At 50.4% G+C, this 16,862-nt stretch overlaps 1 protein-coding gene across 3 annotated transcripts in view; it reads right to left on the minus strand.

Annotated features, from left to right (window-relative positions):
- Nucleotides 1-16,862, minus strand: part of Grip2 (glutamate receptor interacting protein 2) — a 46,433-nt gene that overhangs the window by 2,754 nt on the left and 26,817 nt on the right. Inside the window, exons 12-23 of one of the 3 annotated variants that reach the window (XM_028773046.1) lie at nt 14,958-15,144; nt 14,494-14,639; nt 13,796-13,876; nt 13,496-13,562; nt 13,053-13,408; nt 11,976-12,120; nt 9,226-9,365; nt 8,538-8,717; nt 7,621-7,792; nt 6,450-6,555; nt 1,607-1,750; nt 88-234 (exon numbers count right to left, since the gene is read on the minus strand). In XM_028773046.1, coding sequence (XP_028628879.1) covers nt 88-234; nt 1,607-1,750; nt 6,450-6,555; nt 7,621-7,792; nt 8,538-8,717; nt 9,226-9,365; nt 11,976-12,120; nt 13,053-13,408; nt 13,496-13,562; nt 13,796-13,876; nt 14,494-14,639; nt 14,958-15,144 — 1,871 coding nt within the window. Of the gene's footprint in view, nt 1-87; nt 235-1,606; nt 1,751-6,449; nt 6,556-6,603; nt 6,835-7,620; nt 7,793-8,537; nt 8,718-9,225; nt 9,366-11,975; nt 12,121-13,052; nt 13,409-13,495; nt 13,563-13,795; nt 13,877-14,493; nt 14,640-14,957; nt 15,145-16,862 lie in introns of those variants that run through there. The other 2 variants (XM_028773047.1, XM_028773049.1) reach the window with 2 other exon arrangements.

Below are 16,862 nucleotides of genomic sequence, written 5' to 3' on the forward strand. Positions count from 1 at the left end.
AGTTACCTGGCTCTGGGGGGTCCTCTGAGTTACCTGGCTCTGGGGGGCCCTCTGAGTTACCTGGCTCTGGGGGGCCCTCTGAGTTACCTGCAGGAGACGGTCAAAGGGCCGCAGGCCTCCTTGCTGAGCTGGGCCATCAATGCGCACAGTGTGGACATAGACACCCTTCTCCCGGAGGCCATCTGAGACACTGAAACCAAAGTCGTTCCTCACCGGGTCTTTGTGCAGGATCACCTGGGGGGAGGAGTGGTGGCCTTTGCTCTAACCCCCATTATGTTCCTGGGATTCAGGTCCAGCCTACTGACTGGCCATACTCCAGGCTGCCCTCAGCAGACTGTTGAGCATATTGTGCCTTATGACAGTCACCTTGACATGTGCAGCCTGCAGGCCCCAGGCCTAAGGGGTCCCTTAGAACGAGGAGCAAGAGATCATTGTGTCTTTACCACTTAGGGCAAAACCCTGGACTTGGCATGTGCCCTGGTGTCTTGGTGCTCATATAGATACACACGGATGCAAGAGATGCAAGTAGTGCGGGAGGGTGATGTCTGTCATCTGCCTACAGTAGCGTGCTAAGTGGTCTCTTGGTATCTGGAGGGTATGAGCTCCTGGTCCCTATGAGGATCCCCAAATCTGCAAATGCTCATTGATGTAGGATCTGAATAGAACCTGTGCCTGCTTGCTCACATGCTCAAGGAGTATCCAGGAGACCTCTGAAACCCAGTTCATTGGTCCTATAGAGATGATTCACCTTGCACTGTTCCAAAGTCAAAGCCAGCCCACGATCAGGACAGATTTCTTTCCCTAGAGTACTATTTTTTTTTTTTTTTGAGATAAGGTCTTCCTATGTAGAGCTGGCCTGGAACTTGCTATGTAGACCAGGCTGACCTTTAATTCAGAGATCCACTGGCCTCTGCCTCCCAACTGCTGAGATTAAAGACCTGTTCTGCAATGTCCAGCTTTTCCCTGAATACTTTTGATCTGTGGTTGGTGAACTGAATTCAGAACCTGTAGATAGAGAGGGCTAACTGTACAAATCCACATATTCATATATGTAATGTAACTTTAATTTGTGTACATAGATGTGTGTATGTAGCATACATATTTTTATGCATACATGCATATAGGAATAAAAAGTTTGCTGAAAAATGCATGTTGTGTATCACAGGTGTGTCTGTATGCAGGCATGGGGTATAATTACTTATACAGTGAGAGTTACAGAAACTCTAATGTAATAAAAATTCCTGGGTATTTTAATTGTTGTTTGTTTGGTTGGCTTGTTTTAAAATTTTTATTATTTTATGTATTTGGTATTTTGTCTGCTTGTATGTCTGTGTACTCCTTGTGTGCCTGGTGCTACTGGAGGTCAGAAGAGCGGATGGTTTCTAGCTGCTGTGTGTCTCGGGAATGAAACCTGGGTCCCCTGAAAGAGCAGCAGTTCTCTTAGCTGCTAAGTCATCTTTCCAACCTCCAAGTCCCTGTTTCATGGTGAGAGATGATAAAACCCAACAAGGGGTAGGGCCCTCAGCATCCCAAGTAGGTAAAGTTCTCCTGGCACCAGGCCCCCAGTGCCCATATTTCATGCCTGCTTGCAGCCCCCAACACCAACCCTGTGCATCTCCAGGGGCGTTGGCAGCAGCAGCTCCTGCAGGTCTTCAGGGGATGTTCGCACCTCCTGGCTCCGGCGCCAGGGCCGAGAGCCAGGCCTGCCATCCACAGCCACAGACTGTACAGTGCCTGTCATGATGGAAGCCTGTGGGGACATGGTTGTCACTCAGGTACCATATACTTACTCCATCTGCCTCTGTCAGGCAGGCACTCTGTCATAGAGTGAACACAGTGGATGAGGATGGGGTCCCTGTCCTCAGGGTCCTTGATCAACCACAGAGTCAGAGCAAGAGCCCCTGAGGGTCAGTGACAGCCTAGCATCTGCTCTGTACTAGGCTTGGTTCTCAGCAATTACAAGTTTAAGTTACCTCCTGTTCTGCAGTGCTGAGCCACTTCTGTTTTAAAAGACAAATAGGTTTAGTGAGAAAACTTGAACTCAGTCTGACTCCACAGTTAGGGTTCTGTGCCTCAGCTCATATCAGCAAGGCACATGGGAAGTAAGAGTCTAGGATAAAGAGAAAAGTCAGTGATGCCCCCAGAGCTGATATCTCAAAGAACAGCAAGGGAAGGGAAGACTGCCTCTGACAGAGGGGACATGGCAAAGATGGATTATGGGAAAGTCTGAAGGGTCTTACAGCACCCGGCAGCTTACAGTAGTTACATGACTTTTTATCTCATGGTGACAACAGGGTGACTTTGGAGTAAATAATTGGTGAAGAAGGAAACAGGAACAGATGTGTGTATTTAGGTGGGAATGGTGGCAAGGAAGGACATGGTGGGACTGTGGGGTTGTCAAGCAAAGGTCAAAGGAAAGGGTCATCTGGACAAAGATGAGGATGAGAGAGGAGCAGGGCTGTGGGATGGCTGGGGCAGTGGGCGGAGTCGGAAGGACCCAGCATGTGAGGGTGAGCTGAAAACAACACATTCAGAAAGGAGCATCCACAAATCACATGTGTAGGGGACACAGATGCCAAAGTAGGAGGGTGAACCTCCTCCATTGTGATACTCAGCTTCCTAGGCACACAGGTGCCTCTCCAGTCTAGAAATTTTTCTCCATGCCATCATGGCATCTGAGTTTCCACTCTGGTGTATAGTTCTGCCTGGTACTGATGATCTTCCAAGTGCAAGGGAGACTAAGAAAGCAAATGTCTTAGGGCCAGCAAAGCTCTTAGGAAGGCGAGGAAGAGGGAGCTAGGGCCGTAGGGGGAGAATCTTAATGGAGTGGATGCAGGTGGCTTTTGCGTATCTCTTACTAGTCCTCTCCTCCTGGAGAGCTAGACTCCATTAGGAAAGACCAGAGACTTGACATCTTGGGAGAGTCAAGAGCTTTAGGTGGTAGCTCAGTAGGGAAAGTGTTTGCACAAGCAGGAGGAGCCGAGAACCCAAGATCCCAAGAACCCGTGTAAAGGCAAAGCTTTAGAATCCTAGAGCTATAAGGGGGGGTGGGTGGGAATGCTGCTCCCTGGGGCTCACTGGCTAGTTAGTCTAGCCAAAATGATAAGCCCCAGGTTCAGTAAGAGACCCTATTTCTAACTAGAAGGTGGAAGGGTTGGAGGGATAGCTCAGTGGTTAAGTACTGGCTGCTTAGAAGACCTGGATTCAGTTCTCAGCACCCCCAGGGCATTCACAACCTATATAACTCCAGTTACAGGGGTTCTGATGCCTTTTTCTGGCCTCTGTGGGAACTACATGCATGTAGGGTGTACACACACACACACACACACACACACACAAGTAAAACACTCATACACATAACAATAAACAAATTTTGTTTGTTTTTGTGAGTTTTTGAGACAGGTTTTCTCTGTGTAGCCCTGGCTGTCTTGGAATTCACTCTGTATGCCAAGCTGGCCTCAAACTCAGGGATTAGCCTGCCTCTGTTTCCCAAGTGCTGGAACTAAAGGCGTGCACCACCATGCCTGGCAAATAAACAAATATTTAAGAAGAAACAAGGTAGACAGTAATTGATGAAGTCACCCAACTTCTGGCAATGAATGCTAGGTCTTGTCCTCTACCCTCTCACACACACAGACACAGACACACAAACACACATGCGCACACACATACACAACACATATACCATATGTGTGTACACACACACATGCACACACATGTACACACATGCACACACATGCACACATACAACACACATGCACACACAACACACACACACACAACACACATACACACATACATCCTAGTTCTTGGATCCTTAGAACATCCAGGTAATATATAGACTGAGCTAATAGAGTTAACTCGAATTTCCATCCAACCACAGAGAGACTTAGATGAACTTAAACATTCTTTAAATTAAGAATGAAAAATTTGAAGGCAGGTATGAGTAGAAGGGATTTATTTATTTATTTCCATTCATTTATGGAATTCAGAAGCCTGTGGAAGATAATGGATCTGAAATGTATATTAGGAGCCGGGTACCACTCTGGGAAAAAAATGCTGACTCAACAAAGGGAATTGGAGTGTCTCACTGCTGGGTGGAATCAAAAAAGGGTCTGTTTGACAGCACATGGGTGCAAAAGAGAACACATAGCTGGGTATGCGTGAGGGACTTATGGCGATTTCACCTCTGCATGAATATGGAGCTAAACTTTCCTCAGTATTGCAGAAACATCGAGCTGAGAATGTTATGTTCCAAACCTTTGAAACTAGTGAAATTCAAATACTTGATAGCTCAGAGACTCTCTAGTACCACAAAGCACAGGGTCCTTGGGCAACTGCAGCTAAAGTCGCTGCAACAATGAAGTTGAATAGCCAACCTGAACATGGACCCAGCAGATAGGCGACCACAAACCGCAGCGGCAGAGATAACAGAAAGGTGAACCCATGCCCTGACCATTAACACAACAGATAGGCAAACTCGGGGCTAGACCTAATAGAGAATGCCAGAGAAACTTTAAGTCTATCTAAAACATTCAGAAAAGTAAGAAGCTAAAAAGTAAAAGACGTTAAGAAAGGAAAACCTCAAGATGCGAAAAGCAGAGAGAAGTGTTAGGGAAATAAAAGGTGTAGAAACTGAAACATAATTTCTAGGAAGTAAGTTAAATATTGGAATAAATACAGCCAAGGAAAGGCTTGGTGCAGTGGAAGATAGATTAAAGAAAGCAACCAGTTAAAACCCCTGTACTGGCTACAAGGTAGAGTCATATGGGAAGATGGTGCTTTGGTTGAGAAAACGTCCCCATCAGATTGGGCTGTGGGCAAGCCTATGGACATTTTCTTGTTTGTTGATTGTTGTGAGAGGTCCCAGCTCACCATGGAAGGTGCCATCCTTGGGTAGATGATCCTGGGCTGTGCAAAAAAGCAAACTAGGCAAGCCATGAGGAACAAGCTGCACTCTTCCACTCCTCCAGGAACCATCAGCTCCTGCCTACGGGTTCCTGCCTTGAGTTCCTGCCCTGACTCCCTGGACAATGGACTATATGTGGAAGAGTTGCTTTAGCAATAGAAACCCTCACTGACACAACCCAAATCATCATTTGTATAGATTTCAAGGGTTTAAATCAACATGACAATGGAAAACATTAAAATACTAGATACCAAGTAGACAAGAGTCCCACAAACAAAACAGGTGGGGTCCAGTCAAATCAGCAATTACAGGTCAACTCATAGCTTTGAAAATGTACTGCATGAAGAAAGAAGAGTGGAGATTAAACACAGACAGACAGACAGACAGACAGAGAAGTCTAAGAAAATGAATGTCAAAATGAGCAAGACAAGACAATTGGGAGAGATGGAAAAATTAAAACAGGTTTTTGTTTGTTTGTTTTTTAGCCTGGTAATTGGCAAGGATGATGAAAGGGGCGTGGCCCCAATCAACAATGATAGAATAAAATGGAGTGGGGGAGGGGTGAGAGTGAAGAGATAGTACAGATAAAACAAAGCTTTGAATTGCTCCCAAAACTGAACTCAGAATGGCCTTGTCAATCCCCCTGTCTGACATGTGAGTGATGGTGGCTGGCCCGTGGCCCCTCCTCACCCATGCCACGTGTACACATTCACAAAAACAGCAGGATGGCCTCAGGGCAGCTGCATGCACACACTCAGATATCCTTCAGATACTCTGCTTGTGTGTGTGTGTCCTTCATACCTGCCTCTGTGTAAAGACTGCTTTACACCCAGGATGCCCGGGTGAGAGCACATACACTGTCATCACTGGTGCTGAGCTAAGTTAACCTGCCGGGGTTCAGAGCCAGCTGGAAGAAAACCTTGTGGGCCTGTCCATTAGAGTGAGTTAGGTGAGGCAGAAGACGAACTCTGAATGTGGGTGAGGATCTGGACTGAACCAAAGTGAGAACAGAGGTAAGCACAGCATTCGGGTCTCTGCTTCCATACTGCAGGTGCAGTGACCAGCAAGCCCAAGCTCCTGCTGCTGTGACTTCCTGGCCGTCATATGCATATTTGTATGGGGATGTGTGTGCATATGTGGGGGTGCAAAGGCATGTATGTTTGAGTGCATGTGGAGCCCGAGATTGCTGTCCAAACTTACCCCCCAACTGCCTTTTCATCTTATTTATTGAAGCAGGGTCTCTCTCAATCAAACCTAGAGCTTATCCATAATGGCTGGGCCAGAATTTGCAGGCAGGAGCCATGCTTGCCCTCGTTTCTTGGGATCCGAGTAAGTGCTTTAACCGCTGTGTCATCTCCAGCCCCAACCCTCCCTTTTTAAAGTGCCTTTTGTCAGGTAGTTTGCCACACAACAAGACATATAGATACTACACATCCCCAGATGACACATGAGTATGACCCCATTGATGTGTAGGCTTCCCCAGCCCTCCAGTGTGTCTGGACATGATGCTCCCACAGGCTCCTTGGCCTGGTGACAGTACCTCCAGCTCCCTTAGCAGTTCAGACTGACCACAGGACTCCAGGTCTTCAAGGGCCTCTCCAAGCACTCTCCAGAAGCCCTCCTCTCGGGCGGGGCCAGGGGCTGGGCTGCAACAGGAACCACAGCGTCAACTCCTGGCAGGTGGGAGGGTGGGTGGGCTGGGCCTGAGGAGTCTTCGTTGCCCAGGGCCCAGTGCTGGGCTCCAGGGGCCATAGGACAGGCAGGCAGGCAGGCGGGTGTCCTCGGTGGCAGTGCTGGGGCCCCAGGGCAGTGGTTGGTGACACAGAATGGGGTGGGGGAGGCGCAGTTAGGGGCGACCAAGACTGTTGGTGGTCAATTAGAACAGGGGCAGATGAGACGGGGTGGAGAGCGGTGACACAGGACGCCTGGGAAGAAAGACAGACGGACAGATAGAAGACAGACACAGACAGAAAGATCCATGGGATAGCCCCAGAAGACAGTCCCTGGTCCCACCCAGACACATGGCACCACAGGACAGTGACAGGACAGAGCCAGAACCAGCCAGGACACAGATGGATGGAGAAGATGGGATATTTGTGCTGGGGAGGGGTGGGTAGTACCCATCCTGCCAGCCTACACTGTGTGGCCCATCAGCAGCAGACGTCAAGCTCGCAGGATGCACTATACTGTCTTTGTGTTACTCTGCCAGCTCTCAGAGCCCTTAGCCATACTGTGATTTACAAAGTCTTCACTTCTCAAAGGCCTAGCTTTGCTTTTAAGGAGGACAGTGCAGCACAGGGGTAAGTCCACGGCAGAGGAGGTGTGAGTCTTGGGACCCACTCTGTGGGAGCTGGCTGCTGTGTGAGCGTGGTTTGACACATGCAACATGCATAACCCTGGGCTGGTTCTTGTGAACTGAGAGTCATGCTTCATGTAACCTGATCTGAGGAGGGGCCTGGGTTCAAATTCTGAGTCTGATGTTGTATTTCTGAAAACAGCTTTAACCAGAGCCAGGAGGAAGTAGCCAGGCTGCTGCCCAACTACAATACATCCGCTGCTGTCTCTGCAATGCATCCTTTCCAGCCAAGCTCAGCCTAGATCCATTCCTCAGGCCAGGAAGGCTTTTCTGTCCTATCTCCCCAGTCCTGGTGTTGTTATCTTCTGGCTACCCCTTCCACCCCCAACAGCCCACAAGTTTTCCCACCACAGACCTCATCGGTGGCTCCCAGTCCCCCTCTTCCTCCTCTGGGAAGCTTTCATCAGTGGGGCCCGGTGTGTAGCTCGTCCTCCGAGGCTCAAGGGGTGGGGGGCTACTCTTCAGTCTGCTGGTACGCCACTCCTGGGGAGTCACGCTCCGGACTGCCACCTGCGGAGTGTAGGACCCTGGCGGGTGGAGAGAGGGACATGGGCCTTCTCTCTGTCCTTGTCTTGCCCTCCCTCATTCCCAGCAACTGGATGCCAGTGGGCATCTCTGTGCTTTTCTCGGGCCAAAGTGACCACTGAGAGCCCCAGAAGTCCCTGTTACCCTAGCAAGCCCTAGGAACATCCATCAGTCAACAGTGAAGTTCCAGGACCACGGTCAGTTCCACAAGCAGGCCTGCTAAAGAGCCTCTTTGAAAGGGAGTTTCTAATTGGGCCCAGATCTAAGGAGCCCCAGGATGAGCTGCCTGGAGCTTGGGATAAGGACACACAGGGGGAGCCAAAGGCCCTAACTAAACAGGAGTGGGGATCCACCAAGAACCCATGGAGGCTTCTGAGCTAATTCCCTGAGCCTCAACCACAAGCCAGAGAGCAGCAGCACCAGTGGGTCTTAGCCCCACGGGCAAGGAGGTCACTGTCTGCCTTCTCATCTTCATCTGGGAGCAATGAACATGAATAAAGACCCACTGTGTGCCAGTCATGGAGATAAGGAGAGACACAGCAGAAGTAAGAGCGGTTCTGTCCCCAGCTCAGGAGAGGAAAGACAGGACTGTAGGTCCCTCTGAGGGGCAGGTGAAGGATGGAGTTAGTCAGGATGCCCTTAGGAACCTTCTCAGAAGGTAAAGGCTAACAGGGAGAGGAGGTCCCAGGAAGAGCAGGCATCAGCATCACCTTCATGAAAGCTTGTCCGAGGCCCTCATTTTGTTACCTGGGCCCCCAAAGCCACCCTCTGTGGCAGAGCTGCCCCAGGACTCCACAGCACTGTCCACGCTGGGTACAGCAGGTGAGAAGCGAGTTGTCAGCAAGCCTCCTTTGAGGGCCTCAGGGGGATCCTCATCCACATCACTGGCCTCACTGAGGCTGCCTGACTGGCGGGGGAGAAGGGGACCTGGGAAGAGAAGGGGTATCACCTGTGACCTCAGAGACACAGATTATCTGTGAGCCTCAATTTCCCCCATTTCTATGAACTCCCAGGCTTTTGACATCTGGCTGCTGCCACGTGGGTGGGGCATGCTAGTAAATTAATCCCACAGATGGGAAAACTGAGGCGTGTGAGGTGAGGCTCAATAATACAGTTGAAGAGCAATGAAGCCCAGATTAAAGCAAGAACCCAAGACCCAGGTAAACTGTAGCACATATAGGACACAGGAACATAGAACACAGGGCACAGGAACATGCAGGAACCCGAAGAGATATGAACTGATGAGAAACACGGTTTGGGCCCAGAATGCACCCAATACTGCATTGTGCCACCAAGACACAGCTCTCCTCTCTCTAAGCCTCCTCCTCAGCTGGTCCAGGGACCCCATCCCCTCTCCGGATTGGTAGTGCACAGGTGACCCAGGACTGCCCCTCCTCTGTAGGCCAGGAAGTCCCCAGGAAGGGGCAAGGCTCACGGTCCAGCTGCTTCTTGATCTTCAGTGTGACAGTCTCCCCTGCCACCTGCAGAAGGTGGATGGCCTCACTCAGGGGCCGGCCCTTGAGGCTCACGCTGTTGATGGCCAGTATGCGGTCCCCAACATGGATGGCACCAGTCCTGAGGAGTGGACAGAGCACAAATGAGACCCAGATGCTTGGGGCCTCAGATGGTGTGGGTCTTGCCTTTAAATACTCTGCAGAGGCCCCAAGGCAGGAGCCTGGGTGGCCCCAGCTCGACAGAAGGAGAAAGCAGTCAGGCGTAGTGGTTCTCTCTGGTATTCCCAGTGTTCCAGAGACTAGGGGGAAGGGGATCATAAGGTCCTGCCTCAGAGAGGTGGCAAGAGAGGGAACAAGGGAGAGAGGAGAGAGAAAGAGGTGTGAGGGATCCATGCCAGCCTCAGAACTCCTCTAGACTCTACACTTTATACCTCTGCCTACTCAACTCAGGGTCACTCTCTTCCTCCTCATTTGTTCTGAGACAGGTCTTGCTACACAGCACAGGCTGGGCTGGAGTTCTCTAAGATAATCACTGTTGAGGCTTCTCAAAAAACTGAAAATAGATGCCTAGCATGGTGGCACACACCTTGATTCCCAGCACTTGGGCGGCAGAGGCAGGATTTCTGAGTTCTAGCTCAGCCTGCTCTACCTAGCAGGTGTCAGGCCAACCACACTTAGTCATATACCGGGAAAGAAGGAAAGAGAGAGAGAGAGAAAGAGAGAGAGAGAGAGAGAGAGAGGGAGGGAGGGAGGGAGGGAGGGAGGGAGGGAGGAAGGAAGGAAGAAAGGAAAAATTTGTAGGAAAACAGATGAGAATAATCAAGTGGAAGAAAATAAGCCAGACTCAGAAATCACCTCTCTTATGTGGAAACTAGATGTAAATGCATATATGGGGAGGGTTATAAGATGATGAGAGTAGAGCGGACACAGAAGGAAAGGCCAGCCAGAGACCGCCAGAGACCGCCAGACACCACCAGAAACCGCCAGAGACCGCCCCACCCAGAGATCCATCCCATCTGCAGACACCAAACCCAAACACTATTGCCAATGCCAAGAAGTGCTTGCTGACAGGAGCCTGATACAGCTGTCTCCAGAGAGGCTCTGCCAGAGCCTGACCAATTCAGATGCGGATGCTTGCAGCCAACCACTGAACCAAGCCTGGGTGCCCGAATGGAGGAGTTAGAGAAAGGACTGAAGGAGCTAGAGGGGTTTGCAACCCCACAGGAAGAACAACAATATCAACTAATGGGACCCCCCAGAGCTCCCAGGGACTAAGCCACCAACCAAAGAATACACATGGAGGGACCCATGGCTCCAGCTGCATATGCAGCAGAGGATGGCCTTATCTGGCATCAGTGGGAGGAAAGGCCCTTGGTCCTGTGAAGGCTCGATAGCCCAGAGTAGGGGGATGGTAGGGCAGTGAGGTGGGAGTGGGTAGGTGGGTGGGGGAGCACCCTCATAGAAGTAAGGGTGAGGGGGTGGAATAGGGGGTTTTCAGAAGAGAAACCGGGAAGGGAGATAACAATGAAATGAAAATAAATAAAATAACCAATAAAAAAGTGAAAAATAAAAATAAAAAAGAAAGTCTGGTAGAATTCTGTACTAAAAAAAAAAAAGATGACAAGATAAAGATTAGATGTAAGGGATCAGGGAAACAGAGAAAAACGGAGTCATGGATGGATACTTGAGACCTAACAGGAGTGCAGCTATTTAAGGGAAGGAAAGGGGGTCAGAAAAAGGGGGGCCAAGGGACAAGGGGTGGCCGTGGAGTCCAGAGAGGAGTAGGGACCAAGTGTAACTGTGGCATATACATATGAAAATGTTATGATGAGACCTATTACTTTGCTTGTTAACTTTAAAACATGCATATTGATCTCATGTTAAAATGCATATATATTTAAGATTCATTTATTCTCACTTAACTTTTTGAATGTGGCCGCTAGAAAGTCGGTTTGGATTGCTAGTATGATTGCACTGCCAGGAAGGCTGTGAAGAACCACCCTCTGGAGTCTGCAGTCTACCAGGCCCCTGCATTCTCTCTAGAGTCCAGCAGAGGGTGCTCCAGGAGCAGCCCAGCCTGAGTCAGATCCTGGCTAGGCAGATGTGCTGTGTGCTCAGGCCCTGTGAGGCTCATTCTTCAGGCCACTGCCTTGCCCTGCCATGCAGGGGAACTCACCCCTTCTGGAACCCCTGACTCCTTGCACTTCTGAGATAGAAAGCTGGGACTCACCCACCTGGGGGCCACTTCACCTCTGTCCACGCAACCCAGGGGCAGTCAGGGCACCTTTCTCTCAGGGCTCCTTCTCTGGGACAGCCCCAGAGACACTGAGTAGGTGGCAGCCCAGTAGTCTCAGGGTCCCAAGATAAGCCTCATGTGGGGTTCAAGCAATGGGGCACTACTCCTGATATTCAGACACATAGAGTCGTCACAGTGGTAACTGTTAAGGCCCACACTCTGGGAGGAGGCTGAAGGTGAGCTGCCCCGCCCTGGCTGAGCCTTCAGCTGTGGGTCCCCTCTGCCCTCATTTTCTCTACCCTGGCTGCTGAGCTGGACCAAAATTCATGCTATGGATGAGGAGTGGGTATTCAGAGAGAAAGTGATCGCCCTTGGGTTATTCAATGCTGGAACAGAAGTAAAAAAATAAATCTAGATTGGGTGGTCCCAAAGCCCACCTTCTGCTCCCTGGGGGTCCCCAGGCCTTCCCTGTGCCCCCACTGAGGCCTGATTTACCTTTCTGCCAGACCCCGCTTGGTGAGGCCAGAGATAATGATGGGGTCAAAAGGTTCCTCTGTACCGGAGATGGTGATGCCCAGGGGTCCGCCATAGCGCTTCAGTTCCACTGTGTAGCTGACTGCACCAGAGCTTTCCTGCTCATCTGTAAGTGGACAGGTGGCCTGAGGGTGAGGAGGCAGGCTGCAGCACTCCCCAGTCTCAGCACTCTTCAAACACCAATGCCTTCATCGAACCCTCAAACACACCTGCTCAGGCCTTCCAGGGTACAACCTGGGGACCTGGAGGCCACCTCAGGGGTACAACCTGGGGACCTGGAGGCCACCTCAGGGGTACAACCTGGGGACCTGGAAGCCACTTCAGGCTCCCAGCCTGCTGCCCAGATGCCATGAAGGGAAGAAAAAAAAAACAAAACCACAAACAAACAAACAAACATTGCAGGAACGTGGAACCAAGATATGAAAACAGATTTCACATGCTGCCCACAGCAACTCAAGATTTACAGTAAAGAGAAGTGAAAGAGAAGGGAGGAGGGAGGAAGGAGAGAAGGGAGGAGGGAGGGAGGGAGGAAGAAGGAAGGAAAGAAGGAAGGAAGGAAGAGTGAAGGCAAAAAAGGGAGAGAAGGAGAGGAGGAAGAAATGAGAGGAGGTCTGGAGAGATGGCTCAGGGGTTAGGAGCATGTGCTGCTCTTACAGAGAGCTAGGGTTCAGTTCCCAGTATTCACATGTTGCTTACAACCATCTGTAACTCCACTTCCAGGAGATCTGACTCCTTCTTCTGGTCTCCCTGGGCACCTGGCATGCACGTGATACACTGACATACATGCAGACAAAACACTCACACACATAAAAAACAAAATAAATTAAATTTAAAAAATCAGAAAAGAAAAAAAGGACAAAGAAAGAACAGGAGACAAGGGGGAGGGGAAGGGGGAGAATGAGAAGGAAGCTGGCCTCCAGTGGCTTCTCCTCCAGAGGGAGGGCCACAGACTCTGACTATGGGCTTCACACTCCACTACACCCCTAACTGCCCCCTTCTGACTCTTCCTTCTCTCCTTCCCAGCTCACCAGTTCAGACCTGCCTCTGTTGTTCCAGGGCCAGCCCTGAGAGCAGTAGCCACCAGCAGCTCAGAAATCAGATATCCTGCCAACATCCCACACTCTGAGGAGCCTTGTAGTGGCTCCTGGGGGCCCTGAAGCAGAGGGATGATGGAAGCAGGGATTCCTGCATGTGTCCTCCAGCCTCCCCCAGCAGCCAGCCACTGGGCGTGGTCTCTTAGGCACACACCTGAGTTGTCCTCATCTTTCCGGATCTTCAGCTTCACCAGGTCTTCACACTGCCGCAGGATCTGCACAGCATCCTCCATGGGACAGTGATCCAGGCGAATATTGTCAATGGCCAGCAGCTTGTCCCCTGGCTCGAGGGTGCCAGTCCTGTGTGAGTAGGGTGGGGATGGAGGAGCCTGGTGTAGATGAGTACTGTCCCCCCACGGCCACGCCCCTGCCCGTGTGGCACCCCACCTGTGCGCCACGCTGCCTTTCTTGATGTCGGAGATGATCAGGGGTTCCCCTCTCTTTCTGCTGGCTGCTGTGGAGTTCGGGAGACAGGCTGTGAATTTAATTTTCAAGGGCCCTGCTTAAGGTGGGGTCAGGAGAGGACACTACTGGCTCCTGGTCCCGTGTCTTCCTGGCCTGGGGGTCGGGGTTTGTGAACAAATCAGCTCACCTCTATGTGCATCAGTCTTCCTTCTATGAAATGGGTCTGCACCCCATTGTGGAGATGTAGTGAGATAAAGCAGGTAGGGCAACGTGGGGACTTACAGCTAATGGTGATGCCCAGCTCCACACCACGCCTTTTGGGTAATTTCACATGGAAGGTCCCACTGCTTGGGATGACAGACTCTGTGAACCAACAGCCATGGGTGACTCAAGACTCCAGAAGAGCTCAGAGAACTGCATCAAGCACCTGCTGTGGCTTCTCTTGGGTTGGGAGGGAGGCAATCTCAGAGAGTAATGATCCAAACCATCCCACCCCGCTGCTGCTGCCAGCTTATGGAGGAGGAAGGCTGAGGCCTGGAAGGCTGACGAATTGGCTCTAAACAGCTGAGTGCTGTCTTTGGAACAGAGGCAGGGTGGAGGCCGGAGCTGGAGACTGCCGGCCAGTGTGTGAACTGTGGCAAAACTTGACCCATTTGGATCCAGGCATTTTTACAACTTGTCTCTAATTCATACCACACCTCTGTTTTCTACTATTTGACAGATGGGGAAACAGAGGGCAGAGGGAGGCTGTTTCCTGACCAGATATTCTCATATGGAACTCCCAGGATTACAGCCCTGACTTCAGCTGCTTGGAGTCCCTGTTGCATGCAATCCACTTTAAGTCCTTCCGACTCTTGATTCCTGTGTGGTACTCCCTCATTCCTATGCAGGGCTTAGGCATGCACTGTACATGGTCTTAGAGAGCACAAAGGGGGGATGGGCAGGGTCCCAAAGTGTGTGTAGCTGAGGGGTCTACTCACCTGCCACATCAAACTCGATCTCCAAAACAACTTTGCGGGCCAGCGCAGCATCCCGCAACAGCTGGTTGGCTTCCTCCATGGTCCCATCCTCAGTGGCAATGCCATTAATGGCTAGGACACGGTCCCCCACCTGAAGCAGACCACACCTAACCCCCAAGGCCCAGTGGAGAGAAGAAACCGGTGACTAGAACCTCAGGTGGGGGCATGATGGGGGCCCCCTCTCAGTTCTTGGTCTCTGAACTCAGCCCTGGCCCCAGCTAAGGGTTTGATACCGTTGTCCTTACAAGACACACAGAGTCCTCTGAGTAGAGGCAGACAGGGTTTACATACTGTGTGCTGTGATGGGGTCAATTATTCGGATTAAGTAAGGTATATTTGTGAAGCTGGGGCCTATAGTTGTGACTCAGTTTCCCCACTGGACTAGAGCTCCCCAAATTGTAGGCCCACAGAGGCAGTAGGCTCACCTCTCAGCAGGGCTGTCAGGTTCAATAAATCGCACCAAGGGTGGGGAGGACAGGGTCTCAGTGGCAAAGATGCCTCCCTGCAGCTGGAGGCCGAAGCCACTGAGGGGGTCTCCACAGAGCACAACTTCTGTAGTCTCCGTATGAACAATCTGTCCGCCGGGCCCCACTGTGCTGGAGGCCAGTGACACTGTGGGACAGGAGGGTTTCATGCTCAGATGAACCCTGGTGAGGCTTTCCAGGGCTGCCTACTGACAGTCATCATGAGGTCTAGGGTCAGAGGGGCAGGTGAGCAGGGGTCCCGGGACCACCTAGGATGCGCCTGAGTTTCTTTGTCTGTACAGGGCCATGATGACATCTACTCTGCACAAGCAGTGGCTAAGAGAGACAGCATTAGAACTGTTATTTTGTAAGATAAGAGGATCTGGGTGCCTGTATTATTTATTATATTACAGAACCCTCCTTATCCATAGGGCATGTATTCCCAGACTCCAGGAAATGCCTAAACCCACAGATAGTACCAAAGCCTACAGATACCCTAGTCATACAGCCCTATGATGAAGTTTCATCTACAAACAACCCTTGGGAAGAGAGACATTAACTTTAGCTTGATGGTGAAATAAAACTATTATACCAGCGTGTCTCATAAAATCACAAGAATCACTATAGAGGCACTTTTTGTTTAGTTTTGAAACAGGGTCTCATATATCCCAGACTGGCCTTGATCTTTCTGTGCAGCTGAGCATGACCTCGAACTTCTGACCTTCCTACCTCCCCATTACAGCGTTGTTAGATGCCGGATTACAGGCAGGTACTACTTTGCTCATTTATTTGGTGGTAAGGGTAAAACTCAGGATTTCATATATGCTGGAAAAGCAATCTACTGTCTGAGCTACATCTCCAGTCCCATGACCATTGCTCTGGACATTGCTCAGTAAAACTGGGTCACCTGGGCAGCAGACACTAGTCAGTCTGACCACGAGAGATGACGGAGAATGGTTAACAGTTGAGTAACATGTACATGACAGATACACTGGCAAGCACGCTGCTCACATCCCAGGATGGACCAAGTGGGGTGGACTTAAGCCGTTCCCACACTACTCAGAGCACTGTGCAAGTTAAAGCATAGGGTCTATTTCCAGATTTGTCTATCTAATATTTTCACATTGGGGATGAATGTGAGTAACTGGAGAGTGAAACTGGATTGGGCGGTGCTGTGTTCTGTGCTCCATAGTCTACATGTCTCTTTGTTTTGATAATAGCTTTATTTTTAAAGATTTATTTTGTTTTTAATTAAGTGCATGTATATATGTCTCTGTGTGTGTGCGTGGGGGGGAGTTGTATGTGTGTGTCTGTAGAGGCCAGAAGAGGGTGTCAGCTCCCCCTGGTAATGGAGTTACAGGTGGTTGTGATCTGCCTGTCATGGGTGCTGGGAACTGAACTTGGATTCCTTGCAAGGGCAGTAAATGCTCTTAACCACTGAGGCGTCCTTCCAGCTCCCAGGAACAGCTGCATTTGACATGAAGTCCCCATACAATAGTAGTCATCTGTTTAGTGTACAATTTGATGGCTTAAAGCACTGACACCCTCTCCCACAGGAACCTAGTCAGGGTCGAGGCAGAAAGACTGAATTCTAGGCCAGACTGGGCCACATAACGAGACTTTGTCTCAAAACCAAAAAAAGAATAAAGGAATGACTGTCTCCTCACCCATTGCCCCAGAACCTGCATTTTGCCCCAGGCGATCTATCCTCAACCTATTTCTGTCCCTGTGGGTTTCCCTGGACACATCACAGAAATGATCTCATGTAGTCCTTAGTGACAGGCATCAGACACTGAATACACTGGCTTCAGAGGCTCCTTTCTGTAACATCCAGGACTCCCCAGGGTGCAGCCATATCTCATCCAG

This window comes from Grammomys surdaster, unplaced genomic scaffold (genome assembly GCF_004785775.1).
Source record: "Grammomys surdaster isolate TR1022 unplaced genomic scaffold, NIH_TR_1.0 220, whole genome shotgun sequence".
Lineage (NCBI taxonomy): Eukaryota > Metazoa > Chordata > Mammalia > Rodentia > Muridae > Grammomys > Grammomys surdaster.